Here is a 20,854-nt window from a genome sequence, read left to right on the forward strand (position 1 = left end):
GCTCTATCTGGTCTCTGGTAGTCATGACGGTGCACACAGTTAAAATCGCTTGCTTGGTGGGAGCAGATTGCGGAAGACAGGAAGTTAGTTCACGAGGGGCCTGACATTTTCGTTCCATTTTGGTTCGCTAACGAAACGCATTTGATTTTCATCATATGAAAATTTGCTGTACTTTTTGTTTAGTTTTCGTCACTGTAAAAATGCTGCTGACAAAAACTTTGATGAAAATGTTTTCGTTGATAAAATTAACACTCTCGTTTACATTCCTTTTTATTGAGGACAGCGGTTGTTCAATTGCAACATAATAATCTAAGGCAACACAGTCTCTTAATAATATTGTCTTTTTATCCGCAATATATACTGATTGGTTTTCTCCTATTGCCTTTTGCGTGACTAGAAACCTTGCTGTTGTGTGTATCCTCTCTCTATAATGTGTCTGCATTGTTTTATATAAATAATGTTAGCTGTAAAAAATAAGATAATGAAAAATTACAAGTCTGTTAAAACAAGCATGTTAATAACATACGTTTCTTTTAGGTTCAGATTGGATAGCTGTGAACAAGGAACCCAGCATTTCTACACATTACAAGATTATCAATCTCACTACTAATGAAAAGATCCTAGTTCGTGTTTCAGCAGTCAGCAAAGCTGGATCCAGTGCACCAACAGCTCTGGAACACCCTGTTCTGGTCCGAGAAATCGTCGGTAAGGCATTCCTTAATATATGTTATGCATATATCGCAGGAGCAGTGAGATCAGTGCAATAAGAGAGGTGTGAGATTAAACAGTGGGGGTTTGAAGGGCTGTGAGACTCCAGTGGAAAATTGTGTCTATTGGGGTTCAGGGAGGTATAAGAAGCTGGTGTGTGCCAGCATATAGCTCAGTGGCAGCTGGTGCTCCATCGATCGGGGGGGCGGGCTGCAGATAGACCTGACTATAGATACCCCCCGTTGCTCCAGCCCGCCACCTGACACTGACCCTCCCCCTCCTCGCTCCCCCCTCCTCACTCCCCCCGTTGCTCCAGCCAGCCACCACACGCCATACCCCCTCCCCGGCTTGCTCGCTTGCCCTCTGGCCCACCAGGCCTCCTGTCAGCCCTGCACTTATCCCATACAGGTCACGACTTCCCCCCTCCGTCTCCTCTGTGTCCCGGCTGTCGCTTCTCCTCCCGGCCAATGTCTTAGGACTCCCGGTCAATGGGGTCTCAGGACCTGCTTCCTGATTGGCTAGGAGGAAAAACAGGAAGACATTAGCGAAAATTAATTCGCTAATGTCATACAACAGGGTGGGCTCAGGGCACAGTGCTCTCTGCCCCGAACACACCCTTTTTTAAAGCCAATTAAAGTCTCCGGCTCTAATCATTTGCTTAAAAAAAAAAACCCATTGGAATCCATGCATTCAGCGCCCTGCATGTAGATTAAGGGCCGGCGCATGGATTAGGGGGGCGGCGACCCTAATGAGCGGCCACCACTGCTATAGTTGTAGTGGTAATTTAAGCTTTGTTTTTGCTGACCATGTCATTTAAGTGTAGCACATCCCCTCGTAGGAGCTGCTGGTGAATAGGGATCCCTACCCTGCACACAGGGCTGGTGCAAGGATTTTTGACACCCTAGGCAAAACCTAATTTTGCCACCCCCTCTGGGCTTTGCCCCTGACTCCACCCCCTGACTGATGTGCGCTTTAGGCCGACGCCTACCTTGCCTATAGGTAGCACCGGCCCTGCTTAGACAACCGGCTCTACCCACAAGGCTGTTGTCATCTCCACACCAGAGAGCTGTGTACACAGCAGCCCCGGTTGCACCCTAGGTGGCAGTGCGCCCTAGGCAGCTGCCTTGTTCGTCTAGTGGCAGCGCCAACCCTGCCTGCACAGCCAGGCACACTGAATTTCCACAGGCTAACTTGAGACAGGAAACAGTCCAGCAACTTTGTTTTCTATTTTATTTAGGGGTTAATAAACTTGGATGGGGATAAGGGTATTATGGGATGCCCACTTGTTGGAACAAAGTCTCTTCAGGGACACTTTAATTATATACACTCTCTATTTACACTTCTCTTCCTCCTGCACATCATTGCTTGCAGAACAACACAGACCCAACTGGAATACTGTTTTGTGAATCTGGCAAGGCACTCAGCCAGATTAAGCAAAAGCCCTTTACAGGCAGGGACCGTGGACCTTTTTGGTTGTGTAGAAAAGGTCCAGTATTCAGCTACATTCCTGTGACTACTGATCCTAGCACCACCTCTTCAGGCACTGTCACCCCACCTGCCTGAAGCTGCCCCTTTCTCTAGCCCTCCTGGCTACTTCCCACAATCCTCCCAGACTGCATCACTCCCCAGCCACCTGGCTGTCTTCTCCCGGACGTGCTCGCTGGCTCCTGCTGTCCTCACTCTTGCTCCCATGCCTCTGGACAGGACTCCTCCGTGTGTCTTGAGAGGATCCCTCTAGCACCTTCACCCTAGGCTAGGGGGCTACCCTCAAGGCCCTCCGACAGCCTCCTCAGCACTCCATCTCCATCTTCCACCTGAACTCCACACTGCCCCTGCTGGCCTGACTCTGAGTGTTGAAGAGGGCTCTACTCCCTGCCAGCCCATTTACTGGGGATTGGCAGAGGCCCTCCTCAATACTCCAGGCAGTTCCTCCTAATCTTCTTCCTATTCATCTGGAAACTACTCCAAGGTTCCAGCAAGTAGGGGGAGGTACCAGAGGTGCTGCCTGATGAGTCATCCAGCCTCCCTGGATCACTCACCCTGACCCAGATTCTATACAGGCTTGGCTGCCAGCCAAGCCTGACAATTTACCTACTCTACCAAAAACCTATGTACAACCAATTCTAGCACACTAAAGGGTGTTACATAAGTCAATGTAAGTGAAGAACTCTTATACTTTACAATATTATGACATTGATTGCAAGTCCATTAAATATTCAGTGTGTGAGGCTTAATTTACTTTATTAGTTTCAAATAATCATGTTTAAAAATTCCTGCTTAAAGGATATATATAGTCTTCAATTTTCCTTTTATAGACCCACATGTAAAAGAGATCGGTTTGATGTCTGTTCCTCTTTTAAATCATTTCTTTAGAGCACTTGTAATGAAATATATACAGGGGGCAGTCGTATGTTTTTAAAAAGCAACCTGCAAAAAAAAACTGATACCCACCTCTCTTTAGCAGTGCCATCAATCTTCACTCCCTTAGAGAGTTACAGCTGCTGTAGAATCTTTTGCATCTCACACATTGTTGTTTGGTGTGTCACTATTGTGTCCTGTGGTGATGTAGGGGCCAACAGAAGGAGCCACAGAGTGCACCCCTGACTGATGTGCGCTTTAGGCTGGTGCCTACCTTGCCTATAGGTAGCACCGGCCCTGCTTAGACACCTGGCTCTACCCACAAGGCTGTTGCCAGCCAACACATTCTGAAGTATAATATGCAGAAGTTTATTAAAGCTGAATACACTTTATACAAATGTTGTTGTTCAATTTCCTTTAGATTTACCTTCAACTATGTAGTGCAAGGGCCTGCCTGATTGCATACAAATTGAAAGTGTTTAGGTTTGACCTCATATTATATGGTTTTGATAAATCTAAAAGAAAGTTGTACAAAAAAAATTGTACGTAGTGTGTAGCCAGCTTTAGAGGCTGCGGCTCCTCCACGGAGGCAAGGTTGAAGGCATTTGTCTTCTTTTATTGTAGGGTACTCTTTTGTGAAAAAAATTAATTAAAAAAATCTGGTGACACTTTAATGTTTTGCACTACCATATAATACATCTTTTTTCTGTATGAGTAGGTATGTAGTATGTATGTATGTAGTATGTGATCTACTCTGCCTTTAGTGCCTTCTGCCTTCATATTTAAAGCAATATACAAAAAAAGTAAGAAGAAACATGAGAAATGGCAAACACAACCAAAAAAGTACTTTAAACACTGCAATAATTACTCAAAATATGGATGTTCTATAAATACACCGTACTTTGCTTTTAAGTCATGCCATATAAAGTAGCCTCTTGTAAGAAGAGTTAACCCCACAAACTTCATTAACAGTAGTACAATTTATTTGTGTGTAAATTTCCAAAGATAGAAAGCATGTCAGTGTATTATATGTGTCTTAAACTGCATACCAGAGTTGAAAGTGAAAGTTAATACACAGTAAAATTCTGCACCCTGCGTGTACAAAAAGTTACAACCTTTATATGATTCCCCCCCCCCCACTGTTAAATGTCTTCGCTTTAGGCAGTATTAAACCCAAAAGCAAACATTTATTATAATTCAGCTTACCAATTCTTAGATGTGATAGGGGGTGAACTAAGATGGACGGGCGGTGAGTTCGCTCGCACATGCCCAGGCAATCAGCTGCATCAATGGACTCCTCCTGATCCTTCGTGCAGAGTGCAGCGTGTAGCGTGCTACAGTGTACCATGGAGTGATCGGAGGCATTAGCCACCTTTACCTCTGTTTTTCCTTGGCAATAAGAACATAGAAGATCCTACAGTGAGCGGGGGATTGTCAGCAGACATCTCCCTAGAGTCATCCGATACCCGGTGTGAGGACGGGAGAGGACAAAGATCATTAATCAGCTGGAGTGCGGGAGAGCCGAAGTGTACTCCGATAGACTCCGTTGAAAACACGAGTTTCTCCGAGGGTTCCCGAACAGCCCGCATCCCGCCGAAACTCTGCAAATGGAGCCGAGCTGAGCCGAACCCTCCTGGATACCGAGCAGGCAGAGGACGCCCTGTGCTCCCACAAAGCCAAATATCTGAGGACTGTCTGTAGGTGGCTGAGGACATCCTAGGGGATCCGAGCACCAATATACAGCATTTGGGACCAGGCGAGTATTTGTGAATCCTAAATCAAATACTGTAGTTAATATGAAGTGATCGCGAAGGGAAAATATTAACCCTAAGATAGGAGGAGGGTCTCCGTAAAGGAAAAAGGTAGCGGGTGGCTACAGCAGTATCTGGTTTTTCTTTTTTACTTTTTTCCCTGCATAAGTTTGATGGCTGATAATACCATGGACTAACAATCAAATGATAAGATAAGTGGGTCTTCTAAAAAACTGGAAAACCCCGGATAATACAGGGGGACGGGTATAAGGTTAAGTGTGCACAATTAAGGCATTATTTAAAGCTATATTTGTGTAATATATATGAACATATTTTTGAGCTATGTTCCTATACCCCTCTGGTGTAAATAATTGCAGTACAATATGCCTCCAAAAAGCACACATGCCCAGAAAATGAAAAGGGGATCTACTGGAGGAACAAATAAGAACCCCCCTAGACCATTATCTGCTCAAAAAACAGATATTAAGGGTTTTTTCCAACATCCACTCCCTCAGGATCAGCATGAAGGCTCCATAGTATCAGAACTTAACTTTGTGTCCCCTGCAAAAGATGTAGAGTCCAGATCTAATGGTAGCCCTGTGGGCCATACGCAACAAACCATAATGGATCAGGAGAGAACAGAAGAAAATACTACTTGGGATATGCAGGCATATATAAAATCCCTACCAACAAGGGAGGACATGGATAAATATGTGTATAGATTGGAAACTTCATATAAGACGGAAATACAGGCACTGAAGTCTTCTTTGGCGGATACACAAAATAAGATTGTTACTATGGATTCTAGACTGGAAGATATTGATCAAAAAATATTAATACTGGAAGAAAAGAACCATGAAGTGGATCAACGCCTAAATCATCTAATTGACGTTTCTGGCGATCTCGAAAATAGAAGTAGGTGTAACAATATAAGAGTTAGAGGCCTGCCAGAATCAGTGGGTATGGAGGGTTTGAAATCGACACTCTAAGGCATATTTAATGATCTACTAAAATGACCAAGGACGGCAGACCTAGAGATCGATAGAGCACATAGGACACAAGGCCCTAGAGATAAAGAAATAGGAACTCCAAGAGATGTTATATGCAGAATACATTTCTATTACATCAGACAGTATTATGGCAGCCGCCCGGTTACAACGGACCATTGAATACGAAGACACCCAGCTTATCCTATTGCAGGACTTGTCTAGATACACATTGATTAGGAGGAAAGCAGTAAAGCCACTATTGGATTTAGTGAGAGAGAAGTGAATCCTATATAGATGGGGGTTCCCCTTTCAGATTATAATTCACCAAAATGGACATAAAGTTGTTTTCCGGGATATGGAGGATCTTCCTAATTTTTTGAAATGTCTTCAACTCCCCTTAATTGATCTGCCAGCATGGCCCCAAATATATTATGGTAGTCCAGGAAAGCAGTTTAGGAGGAGATAGATATTAGCTGGAGACTGGTGGGGGAGGATGGGGGGGGGGGGGGGGGGGGGTGAGGAGAGAGAAAATTTAAACTTAAAGGTTTTTATTTATTTTTTTATCTTTTTTCTGGCACTGCATACGTTATTTATATTATTTATTTAATCATTGAAAATATTTGATTTATTAGGATTGTAATGTAAAATGGGGATTTTGACACTTTACTATTTTGTTATTAGGTTGATGTCATAAAAGGACGTGTGCTTTGCTATTTGGGTTTTTTTTTTTAGAATGATATAGAAAGAGGGGGGGGATAATTGACGTTTCTGGCGATCTCGAAAATAGAAGTAGGTGTAACAATATAAGAGTTAGAGGCCTGCCAGAATCAGTTGTTATTGGAAAATAATGGGTATACACTAGTCTTGTTTTACTTAAGGTTATAGGATGATTTTGTATGAGGTGGGGGATGAGATATGGGTATAGTGGGGGAAAAAAGGGGGGGGGGGAATATGGGGAAGGGAGAAAGAGGAAAAAAAAAAATGTTTTTTCTTTCAAAGTATAGTGCATGTTTGTTATAATATCATGATTTGTCACCAAAAATGGATGTTTAGGCTGGGTGGAATAGTATTATGGGGATATTGATATAAGGACATTATACAGCTTCTGCACTATCAATGTTTCCATTTAGGTTTTTGGATTTAAGCAGCACAATGTAGGAGGGCTTTTGTTTTTTTTTGTTTTTCATGAGGTGGATATAAAGTTTAAAAAATTAGCACTTAATAATCTGGTGATATTGGGGATAAATTTATGAAGTCATAATGGTTATCAATTCAGTTTAATTTTTCTTCTTTCATTATGAATGTTTAATAATTGGTTCTGTAGAATGACATATCAGAAGGAATAATGGTTAACGGCCTCTGAAGGTCATAGTTCAATTTAGGAATAAAGGGATTTTACTGGTGGAGAGATCGAATGTGTTAGAGGGTACGGAAGTATGGGGGGGTTTCCCCCTTTTTCTTCCCCCTAGAGGGAGGGGAGGAGAGAGGGGAGAAAGAAAGATAAGGTCAAAGGTGTTTTTTGTTTGTTTTTTTTTGTTTGTTTTTTCTCTCTCTCCCTTTCTCTTCCAGTTCTCTTCCTCTCTCTTTTTTTTCTCCCCTTTTCCTCCCTCTCCCTCCCCATTTTTTCCTTATCTTTATGTTTTTGGTATTATTTGGGAACAAAGGTTTTTAATTAAGTAATATGCCTGGGCATGGCACGTCTATTCTGGGGAAAACCCCTCTCTTTCCCTCAATTTAGAGAACTTACTTAGTAAGGCCTGACTTTAGGGAGTCAAATAGGTTGTGAGTGAATTGGATGTTGAATGTGGTGTGATTAAGTGTTTAAGGGTTTGGGGGGTTTTTTAGGCTTGTGAGTAGGGGTCTTGAGTAGGGGTGTGCGGGAGGTTTTTTTTTTTTTTCCCTTTTCCCTATGGGTACGATGAAAATATGTTCTTATAATGGCAGAGGTTTAAATTCTGCAATAAAAAGATCACAGATCCTGCACTCTCTCCATAAACAAAAGGTTGGTATTGCCTTCTTTCAGGAGACGCATTTTCGGGTAGACCATTATACCTAACCTACAGAACAGATACTACACAACATGGTACCACGACTCCTTTACATACTCAAAGTCTAGGGGAGTTTCTATAGCAATACATAAGACAATACCCTATCAGGTACTGGAAAGTTGGAGGAATAGAGATGGAAGAGAATTACTTGTAAAGCTTGTCATATATGGTAAAAAAGTATACACTTATTAATATATATCTACCCAATAATGAACAGATTAAGGTAGGAATGCAATTGATAACAGATCTCATGGAAAGAGCAGAGGGGGTAATAATAATAGGTAGCGACTTTAATTTTGTTTTTGAGCGCAATCTGGACACCACAGCATCGCAAGTATCTCAAAAGAGCAGGGATAGAAAGAAATTTAAAGATATGATGGAGAGGCTTCAATTAGTTGATATCTGGAGGGCCTTTCACTTATTAGAGCGGGATTATACTTTCCATTCAAAGGTTCATGGAACATACCACAGACTCGACTATAGTATTTTCTGACTAACCATTTGGGAACGGCGGCAACTTCTTCTTCCGATATAGGCAGTGCGGTATATTCAGATCATATGCCCGTATTTTTAGTGATAGCAGTGTCTAATGGGAACAATATAAGAAGCTCTTGGAAATTAATTGATAATTTGTTATTTGATGAGGCCTGTGTAGCAGAGATCAGAACACCGATATTGATCTTTACAAAAGACCATATAAGGGATACTACTGCTCTAACTATTCAGTGGGAAGCATTGAAATGTATAGTACGGGGTATATTTATAAAACATGGATCTAGATTAAAAAAAGCAAAAGGGAATAGAATAGTTGAGCTTTTAAAGGAAGTAACAAAATTAGAAACACAACACAAACAAATGCCATTATCGGCAAATCTTCTTGAATTAACGGAAAAAAGATCAGAGCTGCGATGTTTGTTAAACGAACAAACATTACAGGTTACGGATAAAAATCGTACCTTGTTTTATCAGCAGGGAAATAAACCCGGCAAACTGTTAGCTAGGGCATTGCGTCAATGAGTTAATGTATCATCTATTGTAAAGATTAAAAAGTAAACAGGTGACAATGTATATAATCCAAAGGGGTTTTGGAAACGTTCCATAAACTTTACACCAAGTTATATAATATCCCTAACAAATTAGAATTTAACGATCCGGAAAAATTCCAGCAGTTTACACACCAATATATAAAAGATACTGCTATGCCAACCTTAACGACAACAGAAATAGAGCAGTTAGAACAGGAGTTCTCAGAGCTTGAAATACAAAAAGTAATAGAGGAGCTTTTACTTGGTAAGAGTTCCGGGCCAGGTGGCTTTACCCCACGATTCTATAAAACTCTTATGGATAAATTAATTCCAATTATGAAGCGGACTTTCAGGAAAAGCCCTCTTGCAAATATCCCAGCAAACTAAAGTTTAAAGGAATGCCTGTGCACAGAAGCACCATCCGGCGCTCGCACGCGCAATAGCACCAATAGCGCCAATAGCGCGAACGTGCATACGCGCATGCGCAATAGGGCCAATAGCGGTGCCCTGTGACAGCACTTGGTGCCAAAGGGGCTATTTAAAGAGGACTGTTCCACTGCTGCCTTGCTGTCCGGTCTACAGCGTTCCTGAAGACCCCTTGTGCCCTGTTACTTGCATTTGCTACCTGATACCTGTTGGACTGTTCCTGACTACTCTGTTTGCTGCCTGCCCTGATCCCGGCTTTTGGACTTTGACTACTCTGTTTCTGCCTGCCCTGATCTCAGCTTTTGGACTTTGACTACTCTCCCGGATTTACCTTCTGTACCTGATCTGCCCGTCTGTGTTTGACCCGGCTTGCCTGTACCCTGCTGTCTACATCCTGCTGCTGGACTGCAAGACACCTCCCAGCTGTCTACATCCTGCTACTGGACTACAAGACACCTCCCTGCTGTCTACATCCTGCTGCTGGACTACAAGACACCTCCCTACTGTCTACATCCTGCTGCTGGACTACAAGACACCTCCCTGCTGTCTACATCCTGCTGCCGGACTACAGGACACCTCCCAGCTGACTACCTGATTCAGCTCTCTGCTCCAGCCTTCCAGTCAGGCACTTGTGCCCCTTCGCACTCCTGAGCCCCTGTCATCACTACCAGGGGTTCCCGAGTCGGAGGTATACGAGAGGCCGTTCCCTGCATTCCGGGCTCCACCTACCAGGTACGTGACAGTACCGGACAGCCAAGTCCGAGCCCACGCAGGGGACATCGCCCATGCAGGACTTATGCCGTCATCTAGCTGGACTTACACAAGCTGTCAAAGACTTACAAGACGGTTATAAGCAACTAGAGGAGCATGTCCAAGTTCTCTCTAATCCAGCTCCGGGTCCATCTACTGCTCCCTCTGTGGTCATGCTGGCGCCTGAACCCAAAGTACCTACACCAGAAAGGTTTTCTCGGGACCGAAGCAAGTTTAGAGCATTTCGTAATGCCTGTGAACTCTTCTTTGCATTACAACCCAGGACTTTTTCTTTGGAAACCACTAAAGTAGGGTTTGTCATCTCCCTCCTACTAGGCGAACCTCAGGCATGGGCCCATCGACTTCTGGAGCAGAAGAACAATTGCCTCGACCACTTGGGAACCTTCTTCCAAGCCATGGCGCTGTTGCATGAAGACCCACAACAGGCAGCCACCGCAGAAGCAGCACTGTTCTCACTTCAGCAGGGCCGTAGGGCGGCGGAGGACTATGCCTCTGAATTCCAACGTTGGAGTTCCGACACAAACTGGAACGACGACGCCCTACGCTACCAGTTTCGCATGGGACTTTCTGAACCATTAAAAGATGAATTAGCCCGGGTAGGCATTCCTGCCACACTTGAAGACCTTATCAACCTGTCAATTCAAATTGATAGACGTTTAAGAGAACGCAGGGCTGAACGCGCAACTGGTCCCTCTCGCCCAGTGTGGATGTTACCATGTGTACCTAACCCTCCTGCACACTCCTCTACCGATACTTCTGAACCAATGCAACTCGGCCTGATCCGTCCTTCTCTCACCCCTGAAGAAAGACAGCGCCGGCGGGCTAACAACCTCTGCCTGTATTGCGGGGAATCTGGACATTACGTGAGGACTTGTCCGGCAAAGACCTGTAAGCATACTACCCTCTATTCAACTTCCTTATCTGCTATGTTTAACAATGCCACTCACCTGGCTGTTCCCATCTCACTGCAGCTTCCAGGAGGGAACATCCGGGCAACCGCTATAATTGATTCCGGGGCCTTTAGCGGATTTATGGACTTATCATTTGCTCACAAGTTCCAGATCCCTCTACGACCCAGAGCACAGGGACTGTCTGTACACCTGGCCGACGGATCGGCTATCAAATCTAGGCCCGTAACACAAGAGACAGTTCCTCTAGACACCATCATTTCCGGCAACCACCGAGAAGTACTCCGCCTGGACATCATTGAGTCACCCCTGTTTCCCATCATACTGGGTATGCCCTGGCTCAAAGCTCACAACCCACAAATTGACTGGTCTACTGGAAACATCAGCTTTTCCTCTCCTTACTGCCGTCAACATTGTCTACAAGGATTTACTACTGCTCCATCTCCCCTACTTTGTCTTGAAACCGATGTTGAAAACTGCCAAACCGTTCCAGAAGCATACCATGACTTCCTGGATGTGTTCAGTCAGAAAGGGGCAGAAACACTTCCCCCACATAGACCCTATGACTGCCCAATCAAACTTCTTCCCGGGGCAGAGGTCCCCTTTGGGCGAATCTTTCCCTTAACCGAGATGGAGCTTGCCACACTTAAAAAATACATCGATGAGAATCTGGAAAAGGGGTTCATACGGCCTTCCACTTCACCAGCTGGGGCAGGAATCTTCTTTGTGGAGAAAAAGGACCATTCCCTACGCCCTTGCGTAGACTACCGGGATCTTAATAAGATTACAATCAAAAACCGGTACCCTTTACCCTTGGTACCCGAACTATTCCAGAGGTTGGGAAGTGCAGCCGTATTCACCAAACTTGATCTTCGGGGAGCATACAACTTAGTCCGGATCCGAAGCGGGGACGAATGGAAGACTGCCTTCCGCACCCGCTTCGGACACTTTGAATACCTGGTGATGCCTTTTGGGTTATGCAATGCTCCCGCTACTTTCCAGCACTTCGTGAATGACATTTTCAGAGACTATCTTGACCTGTTCGTCATAGTATATCTGGACGATATCCTGATCTTTTCCTCTTCTCTGCCTATCCACCAAGAGCATGTCAAGAAAGTTCTAGCCCGGCTCCGCCAACATGGCCTATACGCCAAACCCGAAAAGTGTGAATTTGAACGCCAAAGCATTCAGTTTCCGGGTCTAATTATTTCCATAGATGGCATCAAGATGGATCCGCAGAAGGTCTCTGCCATCTTGGAATGGCCAGCTCCGACAGACAAAAAGGGAATACAGCGCTTTGTGGGATTTGCAAATTTTTACCGTAAATTCATCAAGGGATTCTCTTCCATCATCACTCCCATCACAAAACTGACTCGTCAAGGCACCCGGTTCCAATGGTCTCCTGAAGCTCAAGCTGCTTTTACTTCCCTGAAAGACCAATTCGTGTCGGCCTCTGTCCTGAAGCACCCCGATCCGGCCTTACCCTACATATTGGAAGTAGATGCCTCCGAGATAGCGGTGGGAGCAGTACTCTCGCAGAGACAGGGCCCCAAGGCCCTATTGCACCCAGTGGCATTCTTCTCCCGCAGGTTAACAGAACCCGAAAGAAATTACGATGTTGGGGACAGGGAGCTACTAGCAATCAAGGCCGCACTTGAGGAATGGCGCTACCTCCTGGAGGGAGCGGCTCATCCTATTCTGGTATACACCGATCATAAGAACCTGGAATACCTGAAAGTTGCCAAAAGGTTGAAACCACGCCAGGCCAGGTGGGCACTTTTCTTCACCAGGTTCACTTTCCACATCACTTACAGACCAGGATCAAAAAATACCAAACCTGATGCCCTGTCCCGGATGTTCAGTGAACCTGAAGTTCCTCCTTCTCCAGACACCATCCTTGCTCCTGGTAATTTTCTGATGCTCCAAGGAGACTTGCTGTCTCAAATTAGACAGGTGTCTTCAGCAACTCCCCTTCCAGCAGATGTCACCATAGAGTCCAGAGATGAATTACTATGGTACAAGGATAAAATCTTTGTACCCCAACAAACACGGGTTGCTGTTCTTAAATCTTGCCATGATCACAAATTAGCTGGCCACTTTGGGATACACAAGACCTCCGAACTGCTCCAACGCACATTTTGGTGGCCTCAGCTAGGGGAGGATTGTAAACTCTACGTGGAATCATGCACTACCTGCATCCAAAACAAAGGCAGCAAGACCAGGACGTGGGGGTTGCTAAGACCTCTTCCTGTTCCAGAAAGACCATGGAGGATGATCTCCATGGATTTTATCGTCGAATTACCACCATCTGAGGGCTACACCACTATTTTCGTAGTGGTCGACAGACTTTCCAAGATGAGCCACTTCTTACCCATGAAAGGTACCCCCTCTGCTTCAGAGACTGCAAGAGTTTTTATTAAAGAAATCGTAAGGCTCCATGGCATACCAGCAAACATTGTGTCTGATCGAGGGGTACAATTTACCTCCAAGTTCTGGAAAGCTCTATGTGGATCTCTAGAAATTGACCTCTCCTACTCTTCTGCTTACCATCCTCAGACTAATGGTCAGACTGAACGAACTAACCAGACTTTGGAGCAATACTTACGGTGCTATTCCTGTTTTTCCCAAGATGACTGGGTTTCTCTATTACCTCTGGCTGAATTCGCCTACAATAACTCTGTTCACTCTGCAATTAATCAGTCTCTATTTTTTGCAAATTATGGTTTTCATCCTTTATTTTTGTCCAACAATGTTCCGGAATGTTCGGTGCCAGCTGTCCAGGAAACCTTGAGTTTTTTCAGTACTAACAACAAGCTACTCCAAGAGACCATGTCAAAGACCCAGGAACGGAATAAGGCGACTTTTGATAAGAAGAGGAGAGGGGAGCTTAATCTGAAGATAGGGGATCATGTCTGGCTGTCTACCTTGAATCTGAAGTTGGCTTGCCCTTCCAGGAAATTGGGCCCTAAGTTTGTGGGTCCCTTCCCAGTGATAAGGAAGATCAACGATGTGGCCTATGAATTAAAATTACCGGAGTCATTTCATATTCATCCAGTCTTTCATGTGGCCCTTCTTAAACCTTCAGTCCCGAATCCTTTCCTTCACCGAAACACTGGTCCTCCTGAACCTGTACTCATTGACGGTGAGCAGGAATTTGAAGTGGAATCAATCATAAATTGCCGGAAAAGACGCAACCAGATTCAATATCTGGTCAAATGGAAAGGGTACGGGCCTGAGGATAACTCTTGGGAACCAGAGACTAACATCCATGCCAAAAGATTAATTCTAGCCTTTAAGAGAGCTCATCCTAGTAAAATGGCCCAGTTGGGCAGCCGAGGCTGCCCATTGGAGGGGGGCAATGTCAGGAAAAGCCCTCTTGCAAATATCCCAGCAAACTAAAGTTTAAAGGAATGCCTGTGCACAGAAGCGCCATCTGGCGCTTGCACGCGCAATAGCGCCAATAGCGCTAACGTGCGTACGCGCATGCGCAATAGCGCCAATAGCGGCACCCTGTGACAGCACTTGGCGCCAAAGGGGCTATTTAAAGAGGACTGTTCCACTGCTGCCTTGCTGTCCGGTCTACAGCGTTCCTGAAGACCCCTTGTGCCCTGTTACTTGCATTTGCTACCTGATACCTGTTGGACTGTTCCTGACTACTCTGTTTGCTGCCTGCCCTGATCCCGGCTTTTGGACTTTGACTACTCTGTTTCTGCCTGCCCTGATCTCAGCTTTTGGACTTTGACTACTCTCCCAGATTTACCTTCTGTACCTGATCTGCCCGTCTGTGTTTGACCCGGCTTGCCTGTACCCTGCTGTCTACATCCTGCTGCTGGACTACAAGACACCTCCCAGCTGTCTACATCCTGCTGCTGGACTACAAGACACCTCCCTGCTGTCTACATCCTGCTGCTGGACTACAAGACACCTCCCTGCTGTCTACATCCTGCTGCCGGACTACAGGACACCTCCCAGCTGACTACCTGATTCAGCTCTCTGCTCCAGCCTTCCATTCAGGCACTTGTGCCCCTTCGCGCTCCCGAGCCCCTGTCATCACTACCAGGGGTTCCCGAGTCGGAGGTATACAAGAGGCCGTTCCCTGCATTCCGGGCTCCACCTACCAGGTACGTGACACAGACCTTCAACTCGGTATCAGCCTCCCAGCCCTTTGTCTCACAGGGCATGCAGGCTTATATCTCGCTAATACCTAAGCCCGAAAAGGATCATACTGTTTGCGGCAATTACCGACCTATCTCTTTGACAAATATTGATCCTAGAGTATATTCGAAAATTATCGCTAACAGACTTACCCCGATAATACCATCATATATACATTTCGATCAAACGGGATTTATAAAAGGGCAAGAGGCTAGAGACAACACCCTAAAGACTTTATCACTTATGGAATATGCCCGGAGACACGCCATCCCATCCTGCCTTCTGGCAATCGATGCCAAGAAGGCGTTTGATAGGGTGGGATGGCGGTTTCTCCGGGAGACATTGAAGCAGTGGGGGCTGGGCCCAGTGCTCTTGGAAAAGTACTATACTATACCATAATCCATCCGCCAAAATACGTGCGAATGGTGATGTATCTGATACAATCAATATAGCGAACGGAACCCGACAGGGATGTCTGCTGTCCCCATTTCTCTATGTATTAGCTATGGAGCATCTGGCAATAGCCATACTGACCAACAGAGACATACAAGGAATAAAAACAGGGGATACCGAGTATAAAATGTCAGTATATGCAGATGATCTGCTACTCTACATCACAAATCCATTAGTGATGCTTCCAAACTTGATACAGGAATTCAAGAGCTTTGGAGAGGTGATTATTAGAAGCTTTGAGTATCTCATTATCAACCAACATAGTGAATCTTTTGAAAAAAAAAAATTTCCTTTAAATGGCAAGCAAATGCGCTCAAATACCTGGGAAAGTATATCCCTGCAGACCTGGAAAGGATCCAGGGATATAATTATCTCCCGATGATGCAAAACGTTATAAAAACACTTCAGCAATATGATAAGGGAATGTTTTCTTGGATGGGTAGGATAAGCATTATAAAAATGGACATATTGCCTAAGATACTTTATATATTCCAGACCATTCCAATATTCCCCTCGACAAATATTTTGAATCAGTTTCGCAAAGCCATAGGGAACTTTATCTGGGCGGGTAAACCGGCCAGAATCAGTAGAGAAGTATTAACTAGATTGAAGATAGATGGAGGTTTGGCCTTACCAGATTTATCGGTCTATCTTAGATCGGTTTTCATAACTAGGATTGTGGATTGGTTCCATAATGCAGGTTGTAAACAATAGGTAAAACTGGAGGAAGAAGTCACAGCCATAAAACTGAAATCACTACCATGGATATTAAAGGACATGCGACCTCCTGAGGGAAGTATGCCCTTCCTGGTAGCTTCAACATTGAAAGTGTGGGATGGAATAATGAGACGCAGACTTGGGTCCGCTTACAGGGGCCCAATAACCCCTCTCTTCAGTAACCCAGAATTCCCACCAGCGATGGAAGTTAGGACTTTTCTTTAATGGCAGAGAAATGAGGATACTAGAATAGTCGAGACAATGGAGGGGAATAGATTTCCTCCATTAGAGGCTTTAGGTATAGAATGTAAAACAAATTGGATGCAGTATCGACAGCTACAGGAGTATATCTTTTCTCTGACGAAGGAGGATGTAATAGATAGACCACTGACAGAATTGGAAAAAATGCTCGTACAGGAGCAAAAACCAACACATATCCTATCCAAGGTATATAAATATATATTAATTTAAAAAAATAAGGAACAGGAGGTAACATATATAAAAAGATGGAAGGAAGATCTGGGGATAACAATCCCTAAAGCAAAATGGGAAAAAGCAATAGCATTAACGCATAAGTTATCGATCTCCTATAGACATCAAGAGAGAAATTTTAAGATATTAGCAAGATGGTATAGATGTCCAGTAGATATGCATAGGATAAATGAAGAAAATGAAGAGGTATGCTGGAGGTATCGGGGAGCAAAGGGTACAATGTCACATATATGGTATTACTGCCCGAGGGTCCTGAATTTCTGGAAAGAAATATTTAGAGTACATATGGCAGTGACAGGAATCAACATACAGCCTGATATATTTATATCAGTATTATCCATGATCCCGGGATCGGTGAAAAATATAAAAAAGGGTATTTTAAAACATTTCCTAACAGCAGCTCGAACGATCATAGCCAGAAAATGGAAAAGCGAAATAGAGCCTTCTATAGACAAATGGGAGCGTGAAATGTGCGAGATGCGATTATTGGAAGAGAGGCTGGTTGTGGAAGCTGGTTTAAAAAAACAGATCATAACCTCTTGGCAAGCTTGGGGAGAGTACAGGGCCTTATTGACATTATAAAGGGAAGTATGGGGAGGTAAGGGGGGGCGGGGGTGAAGGGATCCCCCTTGGGTCCCCCCCCCCCTTTCTCTTTTTTTTTGTTTGTTTTGATATGTGGTTATGAATGGGTATGAGTGGGGTATGATTGAGGGGTTAGAATTAATATGTAAATGTGGTGTACTGTTTTATTAAATATTAGGGATCTACATGGGTTAATATAATAGGTTATGTGGACCTGATTATGAAAATGATGATATATGCAATAGATAAAAAGTGGATATGTATGTGTTGTATAAAAATTGTAAAAATGTTTGTTAAATAAAGATTATAAAGAAAAAAATTTCCCATGAGAGTGCTCCCAAATATTAACTGTCCCTATAGGAGTTCCCCTTTACAACAACTGTCCCTATCAAAGTGCCCCCCCTTACATGAACTCTCCCCGTCGGAGTGCCTTTCAGCACCAGACAGATGGAGGAAGTTCCACTGCGCATGTGACATCATTGGTTGTTAGGATGCTGCCAGTCCTAGCAACCAACTACTGAAGAGGAAGGTGGAGGGGGCTGCTCTGGGAACTGGGTCTCAGAGACCTGAGGGGGGAGGTGGGTGAGACTAAAATATGGAGGGGGGGGAGCACAGCCTGCACCAGCACCACCCTAGATCCAGGCCTCAGTCAGGAGAAACTTGCCGAAATCTTTGAAATAGAACACGGTTCTGTCATATAGCCATTAAGGAATATCTATGGCCTCTGTAAATCTCCTGACAAAGTAAAACAAGAAGCCACTAGAGGAATAACCTGTACAACATTTGCTAATTATTAAACTTGAAGACTTAAAGAAGGCTCTTAGCTAAAGTACTCCAGGCCCTTTGACCACCATTATATCATATTTCAAAGCTGTGCAAGGTCTCTTAATTAGTAAGGGTGCCCTTCGCCACCTTAAACCACTGCTGAAAAACAAAAAACACTTGTTATGCCGCGTACACATGAGTGGAATTTCCGACAGAAAAAGTCCGATGGGAGCTTTTCATCGTATATTCCAACTGTGTGTATGCCCCATTGGACTTTTTTTGTCGAAAATTCAGACGGACTTAGATAGAGAACATGTTCTATATTTTTCTGACGGAACAAAATTACTATCGGAAAAAACGCTGGTCTGTATGCTGTTCCGACACACCAAAAACGACGCATGCTCTGAAGCAAGTACGAGACGGGAGCTATTGGCTACTGGCTATTGTACGTCCGTTTTCTAGTCCTGTCGTACGCGTTGTACGTCACCGCGTTCTGGACGGTTGGAATTTGGTGTGACCGTGTGCATGCAAGACAGCTTGAGCGGAATTCTGTCGGAACTCCGTTGGAAAAACCTTCAGAGTTTATTCCGATGGCAAAACCGGTCGTGTGTACAGGGCATAAGGAGAAAAAGAGTAAAACTGGCCATACACTGAGTGAATTTCACTTAGTTCCTTCTGAACTAGCTGAACTTCAATCAATGGGTGGCCCTATCGGCACCACTCCTCCTAACGTCCTGTCATTAAAAAATGCTCTAAATCTCTCACAGTTATGCCCTGTACACACGATCGCACATTCTGACAACAAAATCCATGTTTTTTTTCCGAAGGATGTTGGCTCAAACCTGTCTTGCATACACACAGTCACACAAATCTTGTCGGAAATGCGGTGACGTACAACATGTAGGACGAGCCGAGGAAAATGAAGTTTAATAGCCAGTGCGGCTCTTCTGCTTGATTCTGAGCATGCGTGGAACTTTGTGCGTTGGAATTGTGTACACACAATCGGAATTTACGAGAACTGATTTTGTTGTCGGAAAATTTGAGATCCAGATCTCAAATTTTGTGTGACGGAAATTCAGATGGAAAATGTCCGATGGAGCCTACACATGGACGGAATTTCCGACAACAAGCTCCCATCGAGCATTTTCCGACAGAAAATCCGACCGTGTGTACGGGGCATAAGAGATTCAACCATCTATACTGTTTAGTGTGGATAAAAGAATATGTTAGATTTCTTTCCTTCAAACCTATAGATGTATGGCAAGCTTTTAGTTAAAATACTATATGGTATAAATTACAACTCGTGAGGCTAAACAATGCTTGTTTAAGGGACTATAAACTTGAGTCTCAATATCTACTTGAAAAATTTCCAATGACCTAAAATTGCATACTATTCTAGAGCTGTTGGAGCTGAGACCAGAAGGTCAAGCATCAGAGCACCAGAAGTATCGCGATAGCTATACTCCCAGCTCTTAGCAAAAATATAAACTGTAAATTAAAAGAGAAGTATGGGAATTATTATTTTTTTGAAGCATAGTTAACTACGTAGGTTGTCCCCCGCCAGCTCTAAGGCTGAGAACTGAGCGATCAAACACCGCTGGTCGATCGGTTCTCAGGGGCTCCCTGAGCAGAGAGCTGGTGACCGTCAGTCACTGGTTTTCTGCTCTGCCCCCCCACCCCGCACTCACTGGAGCACTGGACTGTGGAGGGGGGTGGGAGCAGCTGGTTCAGACTCTCAGCGGCTCAGCAGTCATATGGGTGGATCCCCACCATATGGTTGCAATCTTTCCCAAGCCTGGACCGGCTCTGTGACTTCAGCTGACAGTGGGCTTCAGCAGGTCACAGGAGTGAAAAACAATCTGTACGAGCTTTGGCTGTACTTTTCCTTTAAAAAAATAAGTCCATGAGGTGGCATTCACCTTATTGGACTTCACCCATAGTAATCCAGCAAATTTTACAAAGTGGTTGAGCTTCTGGAGTTTACCTTTAAGTAATTTGGGCCAGTGAAAGAAAACAAGGATGAAGCAAGTAAAGCCAGAACTCCTAATTTGCATGCTTTTTCCTGGTAAATGATTTAGAAAGTATTAAAGACAGAGAAGCAGCATGAATGCCAGGTAACTAGCATTCTCTGAACCCAAGCACATAGTAAAAAAATATTTTAAACATAGAAAAGCGATGGCAAAAGAAATATCAAGTGGTCCATAGTGTTTGCCCCATTTTTAAAAAATTTTTTTATACAGGTTTTGTTTTTTTGTTAGTTTTTTTCTTTTTGGTAACTGTCTTTTTGTCTGAGCCTAGATCTATGTTTGTACCCTGCATGTTTGAATCCACTTACTTTTGACTGACTCACTACCTCTGCTGGAAGTCTATTCTGAGCATCAACTACTCTTTTGGTAAAATAATACTTTCCAAGATTAGTTTTTAACTTCCCTCCTGCTAGTTTGACGTCATGTCCCTGTGTTCTCGATCTTGGCTTCTATTGTAATATGTACAGTATATTGAGATGTTAAGAGATGAGCTGATCATTATTTTCAGAGCTTGGTAATATTATAGTTAGCTATTTTTCACAGCAAGTTCAGAGAAATGTGTTAACAGGGAAGAGTAGAAAAAATATTACATCCTGCGCATACTACACTTTTAAAGGGATTCCAGCTGGTTGCTGCTAATCCTGTAGGAAGCATTTGTAATGTGCACCAGCTGCATTGT

At 44.0% G+C, this 20,854-nt stretch overlaps 1 protein-coding gene across 1 annotated transcript in view; it reads left to right on the forward strand.

The window, feature by feature from the left end:
* LOC141128673 (myosin-binding protein H-like) overlaps positions 1-20,854 on the forward strand; it is a 110,788-nt gene that overhangs the window by 44,337 nt on the left and 45,597 nt on the right. The window contains exon 3 of the mRNA XM_073616103.1: positions 538-705. Coding sequence (XP_073472204.1) covers positions 538-705 — 168 coding nt within the window. The remainder of the gene's footprint in view (positions 1-537; positions 706-20,854) is intronic.

The sequence above is a fragment of the Aquarana catesbeiana genome, linkage group LG02 (genome assembly GCF_042186555.1).
Source record: "Aquarana catesbeiana isolate 2022-GZ linkage group LG02, ASM4218655v1, whole genome shotgun sequence".
NCBI classification, from domain to species: Eukaryota; Metazoa; Chordata; class Amphibia; order Anura; family Ranidae; genus Aquarana; species Aquarana catesbeiana.